This window comes from Somniosus microcephalus, chromosome 19 (genome assembly GCF_052327205.1).
Source record: "Somniosus microcephalus isolate GS21.2 chromosome 19, FLI_Smic_1.0, whole genome shotgun sequence".
Taxonomy (NCBI): domain Eukaryota; kingdom Metazoa; phylum Chordata; class Chondrichthyes; order Squaliformes; family Somniosidae; genus Somniosus; species Somniosus microcephalus.
The window spans coordinates 35,855,576-35,882,116 of record NC_141005.1 but is presented as its reverse complement, the minus strand read 5'-3'; the positions used below and the strand labels follow the sequence as shown (position 1 = coordinate 35,882,116).

At 42.7% G+C, this 26,541-nt stretch overlaps 1 protein-coding gene across 2 annotated transcripts in view; it reads left to right on the top strand.

The window, feature by feature from the left end:
• LOC147104309 (cytosolic arginine sensor for mTORC1 subunit 2-like) overlaps window positions 1–26,541 on the top strand; it is an 88,487-nt gene that overhangs the window by 14,693 nt on the left and 47,253 nt on the right. Inside the window, exons 2-3 of one of the 2 annotated variants that reach the window (XM_085961526.1) lie at window positions 1,091–1,161; window positions 2,778–2,819. In XM_085961526.1, the coding sequence (XP_085817652.1) occupies window positions 1,091–1,161; window positions 2,778–2,819 (113 nt within the window). The remainder of the gene's footprint in view (window positions 1–1,090; window positions 1,162–2,777; window positions 2,820–26,541) is intronic. The other variant, XM_085961527.1, reaches the window with a different exon arrangement.

Here is a 26,541-nt window from a genome sequence, read left to right as displayed (position 1 = left end):
GTTCTCTGAGGGTTGGAGGCAGCTACATCAATGTACCGCCCAGTAGCTGGGAAACCAGGCTGAGATGAGGCGAGGCTGTGGAGGGATTTGAACACGAGGATGTGAATTTTAGAATTGAGGCATTGGTGGACCGGGAGCCAGTGTAGGTCTGCGATCACACGGGAATTGAGTGAACGGGACTTGGTGCGAGTTAGGATACGGGCAGCAGAGCTTTGGATGAGCTCGAGTTTATTAAGGGTGGGAGATGGTAGGCCGGCCAGGAGAGCATTGGAATAGTCGCATCTGGAGGTAACGAAAGCATGGATGAGAGTTTCAGCAGCAGATGGGCTGAGGCAGCATTAGAGATGGGCGATGTTCGAGGTTGAAGTAAATTATTCAATGTTAGATTGTCATTTAAAAAAATTGAGTATGGCCTATTTAAACCTAAAGGTTATTTTACAAAAGTGCCCTGATAACAAAGTTAAGACTAAAACTTCACCACATTTCGATTTATTATCTCTCTGGCTTTTAAATTAGTTTAGAAGGTAACAATTGAAGATGGCTTTTAAAAGGCAACTTAAGACATTTTGTTGCAAAGATTCTAAACTGGGATCATTTTGAAATGGAAACCAACACTTGGCAAGATCGGTGCTGCACCATCAACTTGTACCATTCGCGAGATTTTCTTGAGTTAATTTTGTTCTGGTAATTTTGCTAGAATGATATGCACTTCTTACATTGTCACTGAAAGGCTTCTTGGTGCAATTTCCAGAATCATTGCCTCCTTGAGGGGTGTGTGGTTTTAAAGTATGTGTGTTACTGTTAACTTGTAAGAATAAGATGCTACCGAAGTGATGATGGAATGTTCTTAGACACAGGATATATCTTTAGAACTGGAATTAGCTGAGAGATATTATAGAGAATGACCATGTCCCTGTACTGCAGAAATTGAAAACTCAGTAAGAAAGTTGAGTGTTGACTGGGTTAACAGAATTAAATTGATAATTGAGATGAACAACGGTCCATTTTTCTCCGTTCAGCTCGGCAGTATCCTGCATTGTGTATGGCTTGCACTGTGTTCTGCTAATATCCCTTTCTTTTGCTGCTGCAGGTGTAAGTTTTTCAGCCTGACCGAGATGCCTGATGACTACACACTGGTATTAGATGAGGAGGGATTTAAAGGTACAAAGTTATTTTGCCTCAATTTATGAATACAAGAAGCACCTCTCTCTACAATGTAGACTTTCAGTTGGCTGCCTCTGTTGAAATGCTGTAGCACTGGTATTCACACAGTCGGATATCTTATTACAGCCGGCAATTGATCTCTTGTCCTAAACAACTATGGATTTCATTTTCCCTGTGCAATATTTAGTGTTGGTTAGCTTACTTCCTCTGTGCACTATTTAACAAGTTTGTTAACCTATCCTAAATGCCTGTGTTTAATTTTCTCTTATATTTAGGACATTGGTTAACAGGTTGCTGTCTGACTTGTTTTAATTCATTTTTAACATGTTATTTTAAATGGGTTAACAATTGCATTTAAAATAACATAAAGAGAAATGTTTGCATGATAGCCAATGCACTAATGGACAAAGTTAAAATAAGCATTTGTATAGCACCTCAGTGCATTGCAAAGTGCTTCATAGCCAATTAATTACTTTTTGAAGTGTAGTCACTCTTCATTTTCTAGACAAGCCTGATGGCTCCGACACTGTCCGGTTCCACTGACAGCAGTGAGATGAATGACCAGTTAAACTGTTTTGCTGACGTTGGTTGAGGGACACTGGGAGGACTCCCTGCTCTTCTTCAGAGTGCCATGGGATCGATCTTGTTTACTTGAACGGGCAGATGGGGTCTTGGTTTCATGTCTTCACTGAAAGATGGCGCCTCCAACAATGAAGCACCCCATAGTACTGTACGCCACCCCCCCACAGTACTGTACTGAAGTGTCAGCTAGATTATGTGCTCAAGTCCTAAAATTGCACTTAAGCCCACTCCCTTTCTACTGAGGCGTGGGTACTGCCACTGAGCCAAACTGACACTTAAACCCCATATGTAAATATAGTGGTGAAGGTGAGCAATCTCTTTGATTTAGATTCTACAAAATGCAGCCTCCAGCTTAAAAGTCAACCTGAAACACTCATTTCATTAAAAAATATTTAACACATTTTTGTTTCAGTAAAATCCTTTTTTTTGCCATTCTTAAATCTTTTCCTCCTAAGATGATAAAGGTTACGTGGTCGATCAAGCGGGTTCTTTCCAGGGACTACACGTAACTCTGGAATGTGTTTAATCTCCTAAGCAAAAGTTCTGCAGTCTTTCTCCCTGGTCCCTAAAATGAATTGAGGAAAAACTCTTGTATTTAAAATGAGAGAGATACTCATTATTCATCCACAAACTGATATTTTTTTTTCTTCCTTGGCATAACATTTCTGAGGTGCCAATAGTTTAAGAACCATTATGTTCCACATAGTGTTCAGCTTAACTGGAGGTACTCAATCCTGTTCCTGACCAGATATTCAGCCAGTTAATAGGTGCTAATCAGTACATGAACAATTATTGAACTTAAAGTTACTGACTACTTCTGTTCCAATAAATTGTCAAATAGTCTTGAATCTTTCAAAAATATTAAATGCTGTTTGTTTTCTAAGTTACACAACTGGCATGCTTTAAATAATCTTTATCGGAATGAGCATTTAAACATGAACTTTGATTTCAATGGTGTAAAGTTTTAGAATCTAACCGATGAGCCGTTGGGCCATATGTGGTGACCTTAAATCACTGAATTTCTTTCACAGAACATGCACCGTTTTACATTGGGAAATCGGTGAAAAACCCAGGTGTGTGTTATGTGATACAGTTTTTTAAAGCATCAAATGTATTTGATACTTTTGAGGTATTAAGTACTAACATTAAACCAAAACTCACTGAATTGCTGAGGAGATACTCTTTCACTCCAGTTTAGATTAATTTCTTTCTATTGAGACTTCCTGTTTCTCATCTTCCCAGTCAGTACTGCCCTTATTGGGAGGGTTGGGTGGTTTTACGTTTTAATACTTGTTCACAGGAAGGAACATTTGGGTAGAGCCGGAAGGGGAGTCTGCTTTTAAAGAAAAGGAAATTTAGTTTCCCTGACATCCGAGTGTAAAGGTACTGTCTGATTTATCACAAAGCTATAAAGACCAGAAAATGGCAGGTTCAATCCCTGACTGCATCGAGCTTACTGCTCTCAGCCAGAACAACAACTTGCATTTATATAGTGCCGTTTATGTCATGAAATGTCCCAAGGTGCTTCATAGAAGCCTTTTCAAACAAAATTTGACACCGAGTCTCACAATGAGCTACTAGGCTAGATGACCAAAAAGCTTGATTAAAGACGTAGGTTTTAAAGAGCATCTTAAAGAAGGCGGGAGAGGTAAGAGAGGTTTAGGGCGGGAATTCCAGAGCTGATGGCCTACGCAGCTGAAGGCACAGCCACCAATGGTGGAGCGATTGAAATCAGATCACATAATCACGGAATCACAGAAACCCCACAGTGCAGATAGAGGCCATTTCGGCCCATCGAGCCTGCACCGACACATATCCCACCCGATCCCCGTAACCCCTACACCAACACATATCCCACCCTATCCCTGTAACCCCACGTATTTAATCCCCCTAACACTAAGGGTCAATTTATCATAGCCAATCAACCTAACCTGCACATCTTTGGACAGATGTGCAAGAGGCCAGAATTGGAGGAGCGCAGAGATCTCGAAGGGTTTTACGGCTGGAGGAGGTTACAGAGATAGGGAGGGGTGAGGCCATGGAGGGATTTGAAAACCAGGATAAGAATTTTAAAATTGAGGCGTTGCTGGACTGGAAGCCAGTGTAGGCCAGAGAGCACAGGGGTAATGGGTGAACAGGACTTGGTGCGTGTTAGGAAAAGGGCAGCAGAGTTTTGGATGACCTCAAGTTTATGAACAGCAGTTGGGGCCCTGTATCTGGAATTGCTACGACAATTCCTACTCTGCACCATTGTGCTAGGAATGGGAAAAGTTCAGTCAGGGTTCCTGTCCCTGATGGTTGCCTGTTGACACGCGTGAGAACAGGATTGCATTTGGCCGCAGCCTGCTTCTTGATTGAATGTCCTACTAGCATTCTTTGTCTAGGCTCACTCCTGACTGGTTGCTTGATTAGGGTACTGGAGGATTGCTAGCTCCAGTGAATCCGCACATCAGTAGGAATTTGCACCTTTTAAGGAGAGAAGTGTATATGTGGTGGGGGAAATTAGACAAACTGCATCTCCTGAGAGTGCTTGATGCTAACATTGAATATTTAAAATGCTCCCAGCAATGACATTTTTGGTGACTGAAAAATTCACCAAAAGATTTAAAAAAAAATAAGGGGCCAGAAATTCGGGTCGGAGGCTTCCCGCGATGCAAGCCCCCGACCTGCACTTACCTAGTGCGCCGGCCGTTGTGCTGTGGGCCCGGGTGGGATTCCGATCCTGGGCCTCCTCCAGCTGCTGGCGCGCAGTGCTTGCGTATCCCAGGGGCGCAGTTAGTTCAAAGCGTCCCCTGGGATCACGTGGGCCATGGAGAGCCAATCGTAGCAGGGAATCTCTATTCATAGATTTGACAGGAAGACCTGTCAAATCTATGAATTGGAGATCGACCCCAAAACATAACTAAAACTTAAAATAAATTTTTAAAAAAAAATCATATTTTTAAAATAACAAATTACATAAAATAACTATTTTAAACAATAATTTTAATTTTTGAAAAAATTAATTACAGTTTTTAACAGGGCTAAAAATAAACTTACCTTTCTTTAAATTATTTAAAAATAATAAAACTGTGGAAAAAATGTTTAAATTTTACTTAATTCACCGCTTACCTTGTTAAAAGCAGGCCTTGCGACTGCTTTTTAAAAGCGTAGTTGCTGGAGACTTACCTCCCGGAGAAACCTGTTTTTAAAAAAAAAAGAAAGCGGAAGTTCCGGGCGTGCACGTGTTCGTCCTGTGAACCCCTTCCTTGAAGGGAATGGAAGTTTCGGTTTCCTGCGCATGCGCAGTGCATGCACGAAACCGGCACTTTCGTTGGCCCTACGCGTGAGTACCCAATGCGTACTCACCCGTGGGGACCTGAATTTCTGGCCCAAGAAAATGTAAATCAGCACTCCACTTTGCAGCTGAGTGATGCTGGCAGTGGTTGGAAACAGGGCAGCTTCTTTATTAACCCAGTGGTGGAAATGGTTTATATGGAGGAACCTAAGAAGGAGAGAACCAATAACATAAAATGGGTGAAACCATGCGAACCTTAGCCCTTTCTAGTTCCTATGTGAAGTGAACATCTTTTCAATGACTGCACCCCAGTCAGGCCCTAGTTGAGAGCTCAGTGCTGTAAGTTATTCGGCTGCTCCAGAGTTTGCTATGTTTTTTCTTATTGTTCAAAGCACTTGCAATTAGCTGTATGATAGTGGTGGGCTCTCAAAACCTTATCCTGGGCTGCAGATACATCAAATAGTTCATGGAAGTTTGTTTTTCTTTTTCAAAAACTAGATTAGCAGACTTCTGATTTCCAGATTCCCATACCATGGTACTCCCTGAAAAATGCATGCATGGGATCACCTCATGAGACGATTCACAGACTAAACACAGATTTCTGTGAATTTTTAATGCATCAGCAAGACCTATCATGATGGCCTGGATTTTTTGGTCTGCAGCAAAGGAATGGCGCTAATTACAGGAAACTGTGCTATCCAGCACCAACGGGACTGAGCTGTTGCCGTCCCATCAAAACTGCCGGACAAACCAGCGCTAATGTTGAAACATACGGAGATTTTGAGCTCCGTATCGGGCAACAAACCCTGTTGCTTAGCTTCTAAACAGTCGGCCGTACCTTGCAAGCGTCTCTGTAGCTTAGCAACAGCTTCAGCGAGACCTTGCAGAGCCTGACTGGTGGAAAAAAAAGCAACGAAAAGGGAAAAAAAAGCAACGAAAAGAAAAAAAACCTAACGAAACGGCTCCTGATTTTTGCTGGTGGCTCGAGCATTCTGGACAGTTACCCTCCGGATAAACCAAAGTTTCCTGTACACTTATCCAATGACTTTCTATGGGCTTTTGCACTAGAATTTGTGGTAATTCGAGATCCTAAACAACACAGTGCCCTCTAGAGGGGATTTGGGACCTGTGTGAACAGGGCAAGCAATGCTGTCGTCTTAACCAATCAAACTGAAGAAGCCTGCAGAACCACGCAGAGTCTGAACCAGTAAGTGTCAGTTAGAATAGTTAATTCAATGCCAAATCATATACAAAAAACGAAAGAAAGATGGGATTAAGAGATAAAAGCGACAGAAAGAAGTAAAAGAAAGTATTTACATTAAAAAAAAATCTCCAACAATAATTAAAATCTGAAGGAATGAGACTCCACACATGTAAAAGTTAATTTTCAGTGCCAGAGAGGTTGTTTGCCAGTAATTAAGGCTTATCACGCCATTAAAAAATCACTTGCATTTGAATGGACAAGCCCTAACATTTTCTGCGAGTTTATTGGATATCCGTTACGTAAGTACCCCAACTTCACGGCGTTGCATGTATTGGAATGCTGACTTTCTCCGCGCGATACCACTGCAGTGAAGCTTGTGAAGGCGCTGATTTCCACGTTTAACTGCATATGTGCGGTTGCCGGAAGTTGCTGTCCAGTTTACACTTTATTAACGCTGAGTGCTGATAGCCTCATCATCATTTTTACCGCAAAAACCGGGCCGATCTTTCCGATGCATGAAACGACTACTCTAGGTCTACATTAACTAGCTTCATTCTGCACATGGTGAGGGTATGGGGGAAGAAGATAGCATTGATTCCACTTAAACATGAAATGTATTGTGTGAATGCTGCTAGTGTACATAAATCAATCAGGTAGAGAATTGTCTTGTTCCAGCTGTTGCCAGTCATGTTGAATGACTCTTATCAGCACAATTTGAATAGTTGTTTGTTGCCAGGCAACTGAGATTCTGATTGTCTTTAATAGCCAATTAGGATGGCCCAGGAGTCATCAATGAAGCATCAATTGATTCTGAAATGCAGTTTCTTTGTGTCTGTACAAAGAAACTGTACAGTCAATTCAGTCCTGCACTAACTTGGGGTCCATGACTACATTTTGGTGGAATCCATTGGGCCATGTGGGAGTCTATCTGAGGTGCTTAAATATTGCAGCATGAATGAAGTCCAAATACAATGCTTTGTCCACCATTTTATCAACCCCTTTGGCTCTTTTCTGGAATCTTCTTCTTGGGCAGTCCCTCGGAACCGAGGATGACTTGCTTCCACACTAAAATGAGTTCTCAGGTGACTGATGAGTCCAATGCGGGACCTGTCACAGGTGGGGCAGGTGGTGGTTGAAGGGGCGGGTGGGTGGGGTGCTTGGGTTGACGTGCGCTCCTTGCGCTGCCTGCGCTTGGCTTCCACTTGCTCCCGGCGAAGAGACTCGAGGTGTTCGGCGCCTTCCCGGATGCTTCTCCTCCACTTTGTGCGGTCTTGGGCCAGGGATTCCCAGGTGTCGGTGGGGATGTTGCACTTTTTCAAGGAGGCTTTGAGGGTGTCCTTGAAGCATTTCCTCTGCCCACCTGGGGCTCTCTTGCCATGTCGGGGCTCCGAGTAGAGCGCTTGTTTTGGGAGTCTCATATCGGGCATGCGGACGATGGGGCCCGTCCATCAGAGCTGATTGAGCGTGGTGAAAGCTTCGATGCTGGGGACGTTGGCCTGAGCGAGAACACTGATGTTGCGCCTATCCTACCAATGGATTTGCAGGATCTTGCGGAGGCTGGAAGAGTTCAGATTCCCACACTGTTGCCTCAGCACTGTGTTAATTTCTAAGTAATTTACTTAGACATACATACCAGCCTAGAGAAGTAGCAAAAACTTCAGACAAATTGACCCAGTTCCCTAAAAAGCTGACACTTCAAGAATGGCCCAGTTTATGATGTGTGTAGGCAAGTAACTACATAGACTTTTAATTTAACTGTAGATTATATCCACCATTCCTTCACTTATATTGTCAAAAACATATAATGACATTAAAACCTGAAGGGGGAAATCCAAATGTTAAAGTATAAAAGTAATGGTTCATTTCTTGGGGCAAGCTCCCTTGGACAATGTTGACTTAGTGTGAAGGGTATAGAGGGTGCGGAATTCCTAAAATGCATCCAGGAGAACTTTTTTCGCTAGTATGTAGCAAGTCCAAAAAGGGAGGGGGCGGTTCTGGACTTAGTTTTAGGGAATGATGAAGCTGGGCAGGTAGAAGGCGTATCAGTGGGAGAGCATTTTGGTGCTCATGACCATAATTCAGTTAGATCTAAGGTAGTTATGGAAAAGGACAAGGATAGACCAGGAATAATAATTCTAAATTGGGGAAAAGCTAATTTTGCTAAGCTCAGGGGGGATTTAGCCATAGTGGACTGGAAACGGTGTCAGAGCAGTGGGAGGCATTCAAGGAGGAGATCCGGAGGGTTCAGACCAAATATGTGCCCTTAAAGAAAAAAGGTGGGTCTAACAAATCTAGAGCCCCCTGGATGTCTAGGGACATACAGGGTAGGATAAAGAAAAAAAGGGAGGTGTATGACAGATACCGAGGGCTAAATATTCCAGAATCTTTTGAGGAGTACAGAAAGTGCAGGGGTGCAATTACAAAGGATATTAGGAAAGCAAAGAGAGAGCATGAAAAATTCTTGGCAAGTAAAATCAAGGAAAACCCAAAGATGTTTTATAAATACATTGAGAGTAAGAGGATAATTAAAGAAAGGGTAGGGCCTATTCGAGATCATGAGGGTAATCTGTGTGTGGAGGTGAGAGACGTCGGTAGGGTTCTTAATGAATATTTTGTGTTTGTTTTCACAAAGGAGAGAGGCGAAGCAGACATTGCTATCGGGGGAGGAGTGTGAAATATTAGACAAAATAAACATAGTGAGAGAGGAAGTATTAAGGGGGTTAGCAGCTTTAAAAGTGGATAAATCCCCAGGCCCGGATTAAATGTATCCCAGGCTGTTAAGCGAAGCAAAAGAGGAAATAGCAAGGCCCTGACCATCATTTTCCAATCCTCTCTCTCTGGAGGACTGCTAATGTGGTACCCTTGTTCAGCCTAACCTCGGTGGTGGGAAAATTGTTGGAAAGAACTCTGAAGGACAGGATAAATCTTCATTTAGAAAGACATGGATTAATCAAGGATAGTCAGCACAGATTTGTTAAGGGAAGGCCGTGTCTGACAAACTTGATTGAATTTTTTGAGGAGGTAACAAGGAGGGTAGATGAAGGTAGTGCGTTTGATGTAGTGTATATGGACTTTAGCAAGGCTTTTGATAAGGTTCCACATGGCAGACTGGTCACGAAGTTAAAAGCCCATGGGATCCAGGGCAAAGTGTCAAGTTGGATTCAAAACTGGTTCGGAGGCAGGAAGCAGAGGGTAATGGTTGCTGGGTGTTTTTGTGACTGGAAGCCTGCTTCCAGTGGGGTTCCGCAGGGCTCAGTACTAGGTCCCTTGCTTTTTGTGGTATACAGGAAACTTTGTGATATCCGGCACTGACGGGACCGGCGTGTTGCCGATCTATCAAAACTGCCGGACATACAAAGTTAATGTTGAAGCATACGGAGGTTTTCATCTCCATATCTGACAACAAACACTGTTGCTTAGTAACAGCTTCTAAAGAGTCGGCTGCAGCTGCAAGCGTCTCTAGCTGAAGCTGTTGCTATAGCTACAGACCTTGCAGTGCCTGACTGGGGCGAAAAAAAAAGAACGAGAACTAAAAAAACTTATAGAAAACTGATTTTTGCCGTTCGATCGAGTATTCCGGACATACAACCTCCGGATAAACCAAAGTTTCCTGTATATCAATGATCTAGACTTGAATATAGGGGGTATGATTAAGAAGTTTGCAGATGATACTAAAATCAGCTGTGTGGTTGATACTGAAGAAGGAAGCTGTAGACTGCAGGAAGATATCAATAAATTGGTCAGGTGGGCAGAACAGTGGCAAATGGAATTCAATCCGGAGAAGTGCGAGGTAATGCATTTGGGGAGGGCTAACGAGGAAAGGGAATACACATTAAATGGTAGGACACTGAATAGTGTAGAGGAACAAATGGACCTTGGAGTGCATGTCCACAGATCCCTGAAGGTAGCAGGCCAGGTAGATAAGGTGGTTAAGAAGGCATACGGAATGCTTGCCTTTATTAGCCATGGCATAGAATAAAAGAGCAGGGGGGGGTTATGCTTCAACTGTATAAAACACTAGTTAGGCCTCAGCTAGAGTACTGCGTGCAGTTCTGGTCACCACATTACAGGAAAGATGTGATTGCGCTAGAGAGGGTGCAGAGGAGATTTACAAGGATGTTGCCGGGAGTAGAGAATCTTAGCTATGGGGAAAGACTGGATAGGCTGGGTTTGTTTTCCTTGGAACAGAGGAGGCTGAGGGGAGACCTTATTGAGGTGTATAAAATTATGAGGGGCATAGATAAAGTGGATAGAAAGGACCTATTTTCCTTGGCAGAGGGGTCAAAAATCAGGGGGCACAGATTTAAAGTAATTGGTGTAAGGTTTAGAGGGGATTTGAGGGGAAATTTCTTCACCCAGAGGGTTGTGGGGGTCTGGAACTCACTGCCTGAAAGGGTAGTAGAGGCAGAAACCCTAACCACATTTAAAAAGTACTTGGGATGCTGTAACCTGCAGGGCTACGGACCAAGAGCTGGGAAGTGGGATTAGGCTGGATAGCTCTTTGTTGGCCAGCGCGGACACGATGGGCCGAAATGGCCTCCTTCCGTGTTGTAACTTTCTATGATTCTATTCTATGACTGTTTACAGGATAATGATGCATTCTGCTTAGAACAACAACTTACATTTATAAAGCACCTTTAATGTAGGAAAACGTCCAAATGTGCTTCACAGAATTGTAATCAGACAACAATTGTCACTGAGCCAAAGAGGGAGATATTAGAAGGGGCGACTAAAAGCTTGATCAAAGAGATGAGTTTGAAGCAGGGTCTTAGAGATGGAGAGCTTTAGGGAGGGAATTCCAGAGGATCCAGAAGTTCCTGTTCCTACAGTATACAGACTGGGATCTCTGTCATTAGCCATGCCGAGAAGAGAGGGTTTTCCGTCTAGCCCATTAGCATCAGGTTTTGGGTAGGAGTAGGGGATTAGGAAAGACAGGAGTGGCAGTAATGATTTTAGAGGGCTTGGTCTCGACTGGGCACCCAAAACACCGACTGTTGGCATGAAACACTGATGGGTGGCATTTACGAAAAAGTGTTCAATATTAGTGCCTCGAAAATACCAAATGTGCATGTTTAGTTAACGTTTACAAATTTAATTAACTGCTCCAGTACAATTGAAAACTTTCAAAAAACAAGAGTAAGGAAGAAAGGTAATTTCCTGTAATGCTGTGAATAAATGGAATAGATTCCCTTTGAAAAGCAATTGATGCCAGTTCGCTAACAGCCAAATTCTGGAACCAAGTGATTCCTGCGCTGCTAATTTCGTAGATTATCATCTGTGATTTCAACAGCTTGTCAGACTCGAAGAGAATTTATGACTGGAGGATTATCGTATGGCCTTACCTGAATATCGCATTTTACCTGTGCTTCATTGCCTCCTTCAGGAAATTTAATAGAGTCTATAATCGAGCAAGTACTATAGGAAGGAATGGTCTTGAATGTGCTATTTTCCTTCCATTTCTCTTTTTTAATGTAATCTAAAAGAGTTAAACAATTTCCCAGATAGCCACCAACAACGAGCAAAAGCTCCTTGGCCCATTCCACCCATCACTAAAGATAATTGAGTGAAAACTTCCACGATATTAATTCAATTTTAACAGCTTGCACTCTTCAACCCTGACATTCCTGTGATCACAAAAGCCCATCTGTATATGTCGCTATCCTTTTATAGCCATCCGTTGTGTTCCTAAGCAGAGATTTCATCCAGCTCCTCCCTTCAAAGGAGCTAATTGACATTATGTCTAGTCTACTTCTTATTCTCATTCCCATTGTCCTTCCTTGCTCCAGTCTCAAGTTTGAGCCCACAAATGTCTGGGGGAAATGTTTGGACAGGAATGTACAGCTCAATCAAACTGATGGTTTGAAGAAGAATGATAAAATTGACTTCCAGGTCCTTGAGCTTTTCATGCTGATGTATCCCAGTTGAGGATGGCCTCTCATTGATCACAGCTGGAAGTTTAAAACAAAATGATCAGCATTAAACAGATCTGAATGGGTTAACTGAAATAAAACTGTTTTCCATTAACCGGCAAAGTAATCAATGATGTTTGATTTTTTTAAACCATGGTTTAACCTTGTAAATAAGCCAGCTTTCTTTATGACCTGTGATATTAGAAACACTCTTTGTGAAACTGCAGCAAATATTTGCTAACTTGGGTACAATAACTTCTTGGCAGTCTTCTGATGAAGACAAGGTTATGGGCTTTGGCAGACTGTGGCTTTATTCTGTTAAGTTTTAGCTAAAGGGACAGGACCTTTGGTATTGCTTTCTATTTATGCAAAACATAATTTTGCAGAACAGTATCCGTGTACACCAAACTGGAACAACTTGTGTTTATAAACAGAAAACAAAACTGCAATGTTGGCCAATGATCCCAAGTTACAGATGAGTGATTTTTTTTATTTTATTTTTTATTTCAAGGATTTTCCAGCATTTATTTCCACCATCTGCTGAAGTAGCCGATGGTTACCAAAGATAAATGTTATTTGGCCACAAACTTCCTACAAAAATTATGTTTTCTAAGTTCCAAACTTTATATGGTTGATCGGGAGCTTTATCAATGTCCATTGCATGCAGAAGGTTTTGAAGTCATAAAACAAGGAATTGACTTTTCTCTCGGACTCCATAATGTGTTCGAGTTCAGTAGAGGGTCTGAGTTCCAATTTCAATCCTGTTTTTAAAAGTAGGAGCTTTAACTGTTCTCTTCATGTAGATTTTCAGTAGATCATGACTGATGACCCTTTTATTGTTGGCCCACTACTTTAACTCTTTACATCACGGATTTGGAAAACGATTCCACACATCTCCTTGAAGTTTAGTCTTTAGTCTTTAAGGAAACTGAGAGAAGTAATTACCCACAGACATGTTCCTGCTGTTCATTTCCTAATGCATTCATTTGTATAGGGCTTCCAATGTTCATCCATTTCAGAAATGCGCACTGTCTTGATGTAAAGAGACGCCATTGGAGGATGGTTGGCAATGATGCATATCACAGAATCACAGAATCCCCACAATGCAGATAGAGGCCATTTCGGCCCATCGAGCCTGCACCGACACATATCCCACCCGATCCCCGTAACCCCTACACCAACACATATCCCACCCTATCCCCATAACCCCACGTATTTAATCCCCCTAACACTAAGGGTCAATTTATCATAGCCAATCAACCTAACCCGCACATCTTTGGACTGTGGGAGGAAACCCACGCAAACACGGGGAGAATGTGCAAACTCCACACAGACAGTCGCCCGAGGCTGGATTTGAACCCGGGTCCCTGGCGCTGTGAGGCAACAGTGCTAACCACTATGCCACCGTGCTGCCCTCCATATCTGAGGTCGTTCGGTTTCAGCTTTCACAGAAAAACAAACCGAATTGTGGAATGTGATCTTGAAAACACGTTCTTTAAAAAAAAAAAAAAAAAAAAAAAAAATAAATCCTGAAATCCAGTGCAGTGAAAAGGAATTTAAATTATTCCGTTGCCTTGAGGCAATGGCCTTGGTTATAGGCGTGTGTTTATTTCAGTAGTACATTGTTTTTCTGTTGAGCTATCAGCTTTTCTGGGGCTGCCAGCTGTTTCGGCTTTGAGTTCTGTAAGTTGGCATGTATGCACTATAGGGATGGAAGCTGTAGGTGCCAAACTTGTGGTTTTTTTATGGTTGTAACCAACTGCAACAGTATAAATTTTCACATTCCCTTCCTGACCTAATTGATACTGAAGGATTATTAATCAATAGTGTTTATCATAGCATATCCTTTTACTTTTGAATAAAAGCCCTCAAATGTGCCACTTCTACATTAGTTGTTGCTGCGGCAGCCAAGTGTGTTATAGACTTACAAAAATAATTTTCATCTCTCTCCGTGCTTTTTAATGTTTTCTCTTTCTCCTTGGTGTTGGCACACTACATCATTCAGTCATGCATAGCCAGTGACATATTGTAGGGAATTGCATGTGTGAACTTGTGTACTATTATTCTCTGGGACTATGTGTTTGGAGTACTACTGCATTAAGACAGCTCAAAATTAGTACGGTAGTTATCATCCTGAAATGCCTGAATGACATTGCTAATTGGAAACACTCTTCAGAATTAATGTAGAAACATAAGCTGTGCTATTTTGACATCCCTCATTCTGCTGTAGACAGTAGCTAACAAGAATAGACATGTTATCTCTATTTCAGTCTTCATGATGCTACATACAAGTGACTTGTGGTTGGGTTTCACTGTGGTTCGTGTCATTATTTTGTTTCTAAATCGTGTTTTGGCAAATCCTTCACACTAAGGGAAATCTACACTGTCGCCCAACGCACTGATTTTAGTTACAGGAGACTTTGGTTTATCCGGAGGTTGTATGTCCGGAAACCTTGATCTACCGGCAGAAATCAGGAGCCGTTTTGTTTGGTTTTTTTTCTTCTCGTGGCTTTTTTTTCCAACAGTCAGGCTCTGGAAAGTCTCTCTGAAGCTGTTGCTAAGCTACAGAGACGCTTCTAAGGTACAGGCCGACTGTTTAGAAGCTGTTGCTAAGCAACAGTGTTTGTTGCCAGATACGGAGCTGCAAATCTCCATATGCTTCAACATTAACGCTGGTATGTCCGGCAGTTTTGATAGATCGGCAACGGCTCGGTCCCGTCGGTGCCAGATATAACACAGTTTCCTGTATTGAGAAACCGCATTTTGTGAGAAAATTGTATGAATTTTTAGAAACAAAGCCAACAGATTTCACCAAATTTCTATAAACCTCATTATTGTGAATTTGGTGGGATTTAATAGTCTTTAATAGCAGTGTCAGCTGTGGCTCAGTTGGTAGCACTCTGGGTTGTGGGTTCACGTCCCACTCCAGAGACTAGGCTGACACTCCAGTGCAGTACTGAGGGAGTGCTGCACTATCGGAGGTGCCGTCTTTTGGGTGAAACATTAAATCGAGGCCCCAACTGCTCTTTCAGGTGGACGTAAAAAGATCCCATGGCACTATTTTGAAGAGGAGCAAGCGAGTTATCCCTGGTGTCGTGGCCAATATTTATCCCTCAATTAATATCACTAAAAAACGATTATCTGGCCATCATCACATTGCTTGTGGGAGCTTGCTGTGTGCAAATTGACTGCCACTTTTCCAACATTACAACAATGACTACACTTCAAAAGTACATCCTTGGCTGTAAAGCGCTTTGTGATGTCCTGAGGTTGTGAAAGGCACTATATAAATGTAAGTCATCTTCCTTTTAAACAACAGTTCATGCTGCTGACTTCCTTTTCTCCCAGTGGTAAAAAGCAAACGTGGAACTGAATGAAGTTAAATTTTGGACAAGAGAATTGTGACATGGATTAGATGAGGAGCGTTCATTAAATCTGAACTTTCGGGCCACTTTTTAGGTACCATATTTCTGTGAGGATTTCTTTGTTTGGATCTGCATGTTTCGTTTCTGAGGCTATGTTAAGTATTTGCAAGTATTTAATTCTTGAACAGGTTGTTATTAAATCCTTGCACGTAGTTCAGGTTTGATTTTCATTGTTCATTTCTTTGTGTGGGAATGGGTTGTGGAGGGGGAAGAGGAGAAGTTGAACCTGAATTCCTAATTTAATTTGAATAGTTATTGCTACTGCTTAGTATTAATTTGGCTTTGAGAAGCCATCAGGATGGAAGAAATGGGAACTCCCTTGCTTAGAAGCAGATCGTGCACAGAAGCTAACTTAAGGAAGCTTATTGAGTACAGTGATAATAGCTTCACACGGCACTTAATATATGTGCCATGCTTCACTTCAAAGGATTTGTTGCTATCATTTAAATGCGGTGGGGGGAGGGGAATATGTATTCTCTAGCAATCAACCCATACACATATGGATCCAGGTTTCTTGAAAGAAAATCAATTCATGAAAATGTGCTGTATGTGTTTGGGGACTGACCTCTCATTATACCTCTCTCTTTAAGAGCTAATTTCTCCAGCTTTTAGCACCGTGACAGAATGTCACTGGCTGTGCCTCTATAGCTGGTTGCCAAGATGTGCTGATTTGAACTGTTGGCGTTGTGGGAGATGAAGTGTGCGCACACACATGTATTGAATGTTTGTGATTAATGCAGTCACAGCAAGTGCCAGCAACCTGATCGTGAGCTAGCCTGGTTTTATCCAGCAATGAGAATGTGATGAACCATGCTTCACATAGGAGGAGGCGGGGGTGGAGAGAGACACCTGGGATCATGTCCCTCTTCCAGAAATTATTTATTTTTGACACATTCGTTATTACATTTTCTGGCATCTTAAAGCCGACTTTAATTCTGCTTTTCAAGCCAATGTTTATCCTGGATAGGTTACAGAAATTTTAAGTATGAAAATAAAAGTAGTTGCGGGGTCTTGAGTACAATTTTACTGGGTCCAGTTCTTTTCATTGGGAATATAACCCCAGACACATCACAATTCCTGAATTGAAAGCTCTTGCAATATGCACCTACCATAATCCCAACCAGCAGTGGATTCCACACTTGCAGGCAAAACTGGCTCACTATCGCATCGGTCTGTCCTTGTCCCAGACCCCAAGGCAGCTCCGTGCCAGACGGGGGATTACCTGGATCGAGAACATGCTGATTGAACTATTTTTACCAAATAACTTCTTTATTTGTAATTATCTTTTGAAGAAGGATCAGGGCGAGTCAAAATCGTCAAAACAAAATCTTAGAACTGAGTTTGATGAAGGTTCATGCCCAAGCCAGATGAAAGGTAGCTTTGGTCACTAAATACTGTCCTCCTCGTGGGAGTGATGTACAGCAAATTCAATCTTTTAGTAAACCTTTCACACTAGAAATTCCTGGTCTGGAAAAGACTAAAGATTGTGGTTAGACTAAGCCAAAAAGCAATATATATAATACATGTATGCTTGAAATTTGTTTTGCATTTCTAGAGAAAGAACAATGAAAGGATTTGTATTTTTATGCACTTTTCACATCCTTAGGCTGTCCCAAAGTGTTTCTTAGCTAAATAATTAGTTTTGAAGCGTAGTCGCTGTTGTTCTGTAGGTAGATGTGGCACATGGTAAGGCCCAACAAACACCAATGAAATGAATGATCAGATTATCGATGGTGGTGCTTGTTGAGGGGAAAACATTAGTCTGGACATGGAGAAGGGAGCTCTCCCATTCAAAAGTGCCATCGAGTGTTTTATGTCCACCCTGAAGAGGTAGACAGGGCCTTGGTTTAACATCTTATCTAAGAGACTGCACTTTCAGTAATGCAGCACTCCCTCGGTAATGCACAAGTGTCGGCCCTAGTTTTTGTGCACAAGTCCTGGAGGGGACTTTGAAGTCAAAGGCAAGAGTGCTGCCACTGAGCCAAGCTGACTCTTGAATATACAGACTCAAGCCTAGAAATGTTTACAAATAAAGCTGCAAGTTCTTCTAACTTGAGGATGCCCAAATAATTGGAATCTATTGTATGTACACCTAATGGGTATAAAACCTACTTCTTTTAAATGTAACACTTTTGTGAAAGGTGAGAAATATAAAATGCGAATGTTTCTAACCTGAGTGTAGAGGATGTGATGATAGAAGGTGTTAAGTTTGATTCTTTGTGACCTTTTCTCTGGTGTGGGTGTGAGTGTGAGGTGTTGATTATGAGGGGGCTGTCTGTGGGCAATTTTAAAGACCATGGGGGGGGGGGAGATTTGTACTTGGTTAATGGGAAAAGCCAGCTAATTCTATTCTGGCCATTAGTCCATCTAATAGTGGAAGGGATTTTCAGAGCACATCACTGATGGGACCTCCTGAAGAGGATAAGTGTGATTGACCAGCTGGGTGGAGAGGTGGCCACTGTCCAGGCAATGTTTTGCTGGAAAAATCCAAAGAACTGAGAATTTAGTTTTCAAGCCCATCCCATTTGTTGTATCCTTGGCCGCCTCCTATTCCGCATCTACATGCTGCCCCTCGGCGACATCATCCGAAAACACGTCGGGTTCCACATGTACGCTGGCGACACCCAGCTCTACCTCACCACCACCTCTCTCGACCCTGCCACTTTCTCAATTGTCAGGGACTGCTTTTCTGACTTGCAGAAATTTCCTCCAACTAAATATTGGGAAGACTAAATTCATTGTCTTTGGTCCCTGCCACCAACTCATTCCCTCTCCCTGGCATCTTTCTGAGGCTGAAATGGACTGTTCACAACCTTGGTGTCGTATTTGACCCCGAGATGAGTTTCCGACCACGTATCCGCAGCATAACCAAGACCGCCTATTTCCACCTCTGTAACATCGCCCGACTCTGCCCCTACCTCAGCTCATCAGCTGCTGAAACCCTCATCCATGCCTTTGTTACTGCTAGACTTGACTATTCCAACGCACTCCTGGCTGGCCTTCCACATTCCACCCTACGTAAACTTGAGGTCATCGAAAACTCGACTGCCCGTGTCCTAACTCACACCAAGTCCTGTTTGCCCATCACCCCTGTGCTCGCTGACCTACATCGGCTCCCCGTTAAGCAACGCCTCGATTTCAAAATTCTCATCCTTGTTTTCAAATCCCTCCATGGCCTCGCCCCTCCCTATCTCTGTAATCTCCTCCAACCTTACTACCCTCAGATATCTGCGCTCCTCCAATTCTGGCCTCTTGCGCATCCCTGATTTTAATCGCTCCACCATTGGCGACTGTGCCATCAGCTGCCAAGGCCCTAAGCTCTGAAATTCCCTCTCTAAACTTCTACGCCTTTCGGCATCTCTTTCCTCCTTTTAAGACGCTCCTTAAAACCTACTTCTTTGACCAAGTCTGCCCTGATATCTCCTTATGTGGCTCATTGTCAAATTTTGTTTGCTAACACTTCCTCTGAAGTATCTTGGGATGTTTTACTACATTAAAGGCACTATATAAATGCAAGTTGTTGTTACTGCAACGATCAAAGGATTACATAGAATATACAGCACAGAAATGGGCCATTCGGCCCAACCAGTCCATACCGGTGTTTATGCTCCACTCGAGCTTCCTCCCATCCTTCCTCATCTGAATCTATCAGCATAATCCTCTATTCCCTTCTCCCTCATATATGCTTCTCTAACCGCCCCTTAAATGCATCTATACTATTCGCTGCAACCACTCCCTGTGGTAGCGAGTTCCACATTCTCACCACTCTCTGGGTAAAGAAGTTTCTTCTGAATTCCCTATTTAATTTCTTGTTAGAACAAGGGGTTAAAATTCTGGTCTGTTCTGTAACTGGTAACTTAAAGAAAGACTTGCATTTATATAGCGCCTTTCATGACCCCAGGACTTTTCAAGTACTTTTGAAGTGTAGTCACTGTTGTAGGAAATGCGGCAGCCAGTTTGCGCAGTGCAAGGAGCCACGTGAAAGTGGCCGGATAATCCACTCTTTTTAGTGATGTTTATTTAAGGATATAATAAAGTATTTATTTGGTTTAAATTGCCTTGCTTAACTGTATACAGGTGTAGGCTGTTAAAACAGGCCTGATTATCTTTTATTGATCGTGTCAAACTGTCAACATGGTGTACCTGATGAACCTGCAGTGTGACGTGACCTGGAATGTACATAGGCTAATTTGCTTTTTTGTTGTTTTAAAATGAACTGCATTCGTGTCCTGCACACTTTCTGAAATTGCTTTCTCCTTGTGTGTAAATGGATTCAGCCCGGCCTGCTCTCTCCTGAGGCCAGTTTTCACTTTGGACAAAATCGGCATTAATGGTGTGGTGAGAGCCTAAAAATAGTGTCCTCACCGCCCCGTTAACTCCGATGACAGGCTCGCTGCTAAAGGGGCGGCCGCTGGGCAGGTGAAACACCTACCTGTTTCAGGCAGTAAGCCCCTTTTTAACGTGCAAATTGGGGTCCTATGAGATACATAGTAGGACCCAGCAGTGTAGCACTCCCCTCAGTATTGTACCAAGATTATGTGCTCAAGTCTGTGGAGTAGGACTTGAAACCACGACCTTCTGACTCGGAGGCGAGAGTCATTTTAGGAGAGAACTAAACAGAGAGAGCGATACTGTACAATCAGTTCCCTAGGCGATAGAGAAGAGGCCCAGCAAAGGTAAGTTTGAAATTATTTTTGTGGGACGAGGAGGAACATGAGCGTTCCTCCGGGCCCCACAAAAATAATCTGGGTTGTTGCGCACCCCACCACCCCCCCCCCCCCCCCCAACCACACAGCTTGCTGTCAGCCGAGGCAGCCCGATGGTGGTCAGTCTCAGTCCGCATCGGGGGTTCCCCTTTCGGCGCCCTGCAGCTTTGTGTTCCGATGTAAATGAGGCCCGGGCCTCACAATCATGGCCGTCTCTTCACCACCTGGACAGGCGGACAACTGGCGCGCTGTGTCAGACAGCCGCCCAAGACTCTGATCACTTCCTCCACCCCTTGTATTTGAAGTGGAGGTATGGATCCCCAATTCACAACAATGTAACCAGGTGTCAACTATGGCTCAGTGGTAGCACTCTCGCCTCTGAGTCAGAAGGTCGTGGTTTCAAGTCCTACTCCACAGACTTGAGCACATAATCTTGGCTTACGCTTTGGTGCAGCACTGAGGGGAGTGCTGCATTGTTAGAAGTTCTGTCTTTTGGATGAGACATGAAACCGAGACCTCGATTAGATTTTGTTAGTTAAACCAGTTTATTGAGAACGGTTAAGAAAAGCTACCCCTCAACATGCCATGCAATACATATAATGATCACCCAAATCCTCCTCTTCTACACAAACACTTCTACATCCTGAAATGACGATTAAGGCTATTTGTTTGCTGAGGAGTGAGAGAAAGCAAAAGAACACTAGAGGGAGAGCTATCCCAGCGTCCGCATGGGACATGGGTACTGAAAGCCCTCCTATTAAAACTCCAGTACATGCAGTTTTAATCAAGGGCTTTCAATACCATCATGGATGCTGGGATAGCCTCACCTCGACCTTCATTCTTCAGCAAAACAAAGGAACAGAATATTACAAAGCCAGGATTTACCAGCCTAATGAAGGGGTCATGAGATCAAGGTTCTCAGATGCAAGATTGCAATCTGATGCGGAGAGTTGATTATTCGGTGTGTACTGTCTGGAAGGGAAAGGCTGAATGGCCTTATCTTATTCCATACCATATAATGTTCAGCTCTCGGGTCAATCTGCACAGTGCAGTAAATTCTGGTTATCACACCATAGCATTGTAAATCCCATTTATTGCGAAGATAAAAGCCGCTTTGTAATAGAAATACGGGGTGTGTAAATTGGTGGGTTATTACTTCTGGCTTACAAAATAGTAAAAAGAGGCAGACTGGATTACTGATGGCCTTTTTTTTTTATTGCTCCTATCTAGCTTGTTGTGGAAATATACTTTCTTGGTGTTTTTAAACTCATTTTTTAACGTGGATCTTGTGCAATGTTTTGAAATGTTTTCTTGGAAATTTTTTATAAACGGTTACAATCGCAAAGTGCAATACATGCAGGTTGAAACACTCTGTCCTCACTGCCTCCCTCCACCAAGTGTTTTAGTACCTATCCAGATTAGATCATATCATCGATAAATGGGCATTTGTTGGGGGTGTGGGTGAATGGGAGGGTTATCTATTGCATGGCAAAGCGATTTTGTAACATGCAGAAGAATCGTTTTCAGAGCTTATTTTTATGTGAATGTGTACTTTTGTGGCACTTTAGCTGCCTTTTATGGCCTCGTTGAGATTGCTATAATAGATACTAAATTGGCAGCTTTTGTACTGTGGATTTCTGCCAACCTGGAGCTGGGTTAAAACTTGCTAAAACTCCTATCACTTGTGATACTGGCATCTGGCAGAGTGAGGAGACATTCATCCTCTCGGCATGGGCTGGATTTGAGAAGTTATGTTCTACTTGCTGCGCCACCCTGTTCTTCAATTTGATTTTTTTTTAAACCAACTCACAGTATAATTACACTCACCACGTCCTTTCTCCTCTCTTTCCACCCCGTCTCTTCCCCCCCCCCCCCCCCCAAACTATTTATATTAAGTTTTATGTAAATAATTCTGAGTTTCGGATTCAGGTGTTAAATATTTGTAGCACACGCAATGTTAAATTTAGCATTTTCAAATTGTTGCGTCAACCAACCAAGCTCTGCAAAGTGACCTGAGGACATAGCCAGCCCGTTTTGGAGTTGCTCCAATTTTAGTGTTTTCTGAACCATTGGTTTGCTTTCTGTCTGGTTGCTGGAGACTGGATCTCACTGTGATGGTCTCAGCACTATATGTGCCCCCCACCCCTTATCCCACAAGTGGAACAATGACCTTGATTGCCAGTTATACCAACGCAGTGGGTCAGTGTCTTAATCCACTAAAGTTTTGGAGTTTTAACTTCTAACCCCTTAAAATAAATAGATTTGAATAATGTGTTTTTTCTGAACATTTGGTGACAAAAATACTTTTTTCGAACCACTTTGCTGTGTTTACTTTCCTCCCCCAACACCTGTCAAATTAAGCAGTCACATTCAAATAGTTCTCAGTGATCCTCTTCACCATGATCTCAATTATGACCTTTTCTGAAGTTTTATATTAAAAATTTGTTTTTCTCAATTTCTTCCCCCGCACACCGCCATCTCCCTTGAAGGCCCCGACTTATGATATTACATAGTTTCATGGTGTTGGCAACTAATCAGTACCTCACTGGAAGTGTTTAGACAGTGATTGCTGGGAGGACTTTCAACTATTTGGGCCTCACAGTTCAACTTCCCTCCACACATGCATATTTTCCTGCAGGAATTCTAGAAGCATGGGCGGGATCTGTGACAAGAACTTGCATTTATATAGCGCATTTAACATAGTAAAATGTCCCAAGGTGCTTCACAGAAGCTTCATCAGACTCAATTTGACATAGCAGCACCTAAGGAGGTATTAGGACAGGTGAGCAAAAGCTTGGTCAAAGAGTTTGGTTTAAAGGAGGAGAGAGATGCAGAGAGGATTAGGGAGGGAATTTCTGAGTTTCGGGCCTAGACAGCTGCAGGCACGGCTGCCGATGGAGGGGCGAAGTGAGTTGGGGATCCTCAAGAGGCCAGAATTGGAGGAACACGGAGTTCTCGAAGGGTTGTAGAGCTTGAGGAGGTTACAGAGTCAGGGAAGGCCATGGAGGGATTTGAACAGGAGTATGAGGATTTTAAATTTGAGGCATTGCTGGACGGGGAGTCAATATAGGCTGATGGGTGAACAGGACTTGGTGCAAGTCAGGATACGGGCAGCAGAGCTTTGGATGAGCTGAAGTTTATGGAGGGTGGAAGATGGTAGACTGGCTAGGAGAGCACTGGAATAGTTGAGTCTTGTTGAGATGAGGATGAGGGTTTCAACAGCAGATGGGCAGAGACAGGCAATATAGTGGAGTTGGAAGTTGGTGGTCTTGATGGTGGAGAGGATATGGGGTTGGAAGCTCAGCGCAGGGTCAAATGGGATGCCAAGGAGGGGGATGGAATTGGTGGCTAGGGAACAATTTGTGGCAGGGGCCGAAGACAATGGCTTCGGTCTTCCAGGAAAAACTTTCTCCAATTAAATATTGGGATGTCGGACAAGCAGTCTTGACAAATTGGATGCAGTGGAAGGATGGAGAGAGGTGACAAGTTAGAAACCGTGGAGGGGTTGAGAGAGGTGGTGGTGAGGTGGAGCTGGGTGTCATCAGCGTACATGTGGAATGTGACTTGTATTTTCGGATGATGTCGCCGAGGGGTAGCATGTAGCTAAGAAATATCATGCCAATAAAGCGATGTGAATTGTGAGCCAAGGATAGATCCTTGGGGGACTCCAGAGGTAACGGTGCGGGAGTAGGAAGAGAAACAATTGCAGGAGTTTCTCTGGCTATGACTGATTAAGAATGGAACCAAGTGAGGGCAGTCCCACTCAGCTGGACGACAGAGGAGAGGCATTGGAGGAGGATGCTATGGTTAGCCATGTTCCAGACAGGTTGAGCAGGGATGAGGAGGGATAGTTTACCGCTGTCACAGTCACATAGGAGTTTTTTTTTAATAAAGGTGAAGTTTTTTTAATAAACTTGGCATAATTGTGGATATTCGCAGCTGTGAATCTAAACCATTTGTTCAACCTCATTTTATTAAGTAAACAAATTGAACTTGATCAAGAATATTGTAACTGCGCACTTGCCTGCAAATACTATATATGCAGAGACTTGGGATGATGTAATGTTTCTTTCTAAGCGACAGCCATGCCGAAGAACTTGTCTCCTCCTTCCTGTTGGCTGAGTGATCCGCACTCCGTGAATAAAGGCTCAAGACCCAGGAGTCAGATCAACTTGACAGATTTTAGTGGACAGCACACAGGAGTAATACAGATTGAGCGTCCCAAATCCAGAGTTCCGGAATGATCCGGACTCCGGGACGATTGTTGGCAGGAATCCGGAATCTGTAAAATGTTCCGGAATCCAGACACCCTGAGGGAGGCTTACCAAAAGCACAACCTGGGCCCAGGCATTTCCGGACTCGGCACGTGTTTCTGATGTCCAAAGTCTGGAAATATCGCAACCTGGGCTCGGGCGTTTATGGACTTCGGACACCAGAAACACGTTCCGAAGTTCGGGGAAAACCGGCTCGGCCTCGGTCCCGAGGTTGCCGGATTCGGGATGTTCTACCTGTACAAGCAAACGATACATCTACACATTTACCAGCAGGAGACTCCTCAGGCTAGGAGCATCACTAGTTGAGGTTGTTCCTAATGCTGAGTTCACCTGACTGAGATTTTCATTATATATTTATACCTTTCTTGAAACACACCTCCTTGTACTGTTTCTTTGTCTGCAACAATCACTCATACTGACTTAGCAGATATCACATGACTAGTTTCAGCATGAAACCATGGGAACTAAGGGCCCCAATTCTTATCTGTCCTTCTCCAGCTTTGCATTCCTTAATGTTCAGCTGAGCTCATCCATTTTCTCAGTAATTTTCCATTGTCTCTAGGTCCCAGTTGTGTTAGTTTATTCTAATCATGCTTTAACTTAATTGAGTCTCTCCATTGTTCATTCTAAATTCAGTTTACATTGGGCTGGATTTGCTGTGAGTGTCGAATGTTGTTTGTTAGACTTGCACTTGCCCGTAGACTTTCAATGGGCTTTTGTACGGCAAGGTCCCGTCAGCCAAACATCTAATCAGCACTGCGCCCTCTACAGGGCATCTGGGACTTGTGTGAACAAGGCAAACAACTGTGCATCTCCTTAACCAATCACATTGAAGAATCATTAATGAGCAACGCAGAGTCTGAACCAGGAAATGTCAGTTAGAATAATGAATTCAATGTCAAATCAGGCACAGAATGCAAAATAAAGGGACGGAGAGGAAGATTGGATTGAGAGAGAGAGCTAAGAGATGGAGAAAAAGTTTATTTTTATTTAAATGATTCAGGATGGAATGTTTTTCTAAGGGCAGTGTTGCCATGTGGAAACAACAATTGCAGCTGGTTTTCTAGATTATTATCTAACTGGACTTTGATATAATTTAATGACTTGCTCTTGAAATAATCTACTGCTCACATTAGGTCGGTTCAGGCTCGTTTTTCTTGGGACTCATTCTCGTCCATAATGACATGTGTCCTGCTTGTGAAAATATGCTTCAGGGGACTGGCAATGTCCGACACTCGGTAACTTCAGACTTCACTGCTCTCAGAGCGGGGACCGCGTAACCCAGTGATCTACTTTTAATAAACGTGGAATTTGAACATATTCTGCATTGAGTGTTCTACACTATGCTCTAGATTGCTGCCCACAGACTAACTATAGTTGCAAAGAAATCCATTATATAGTCTCTGTATTTAAAAAGAAAATTATGATCTTAGTTTCAGAATTAATGGACTCATGAGAATAAAACAATGTGTCGGGTATGAGATTTTAGTACTTTTAGTAATCTGTAGTAGCAATGATAAGAACATTGTCATGTAAAGCAAAAACACAGCCCTCCACTCCCAGCTGACTTGGAAATTAATCTAATTTCCATTTTAATACCAACTTAGTCATTCTGTGCTACACTAGATGGCAGTCTATGCCATAAGTTAATGACTTTAAGTATTAAAAGGTAATTTATTATTGGCTTTGTAAAAATTTGCAGCAAATTTTGTTTGTAAACCACTTGTGCTGTTTGCATCAAAAATAATGTCTTCTACACATTGACTTCCATTGGGTAGAAAATGTAGTCCATTATTACATTATTAAAACAGCACTCGGACATGATGTAATGGGGATGAGAGTGACTTGCTGTCCACCCAATGATTCAGACAGTGCCTCTAAGATTTTGGTGGGTTTTTTTGGCTTATTATTTAATTGATTTTTCTAATTCTGGCTTCATATGTTTTCACATCCACCATTTTATCAAGTTTCTTGATTGCTTAGGAACACTCTTTGTTTCC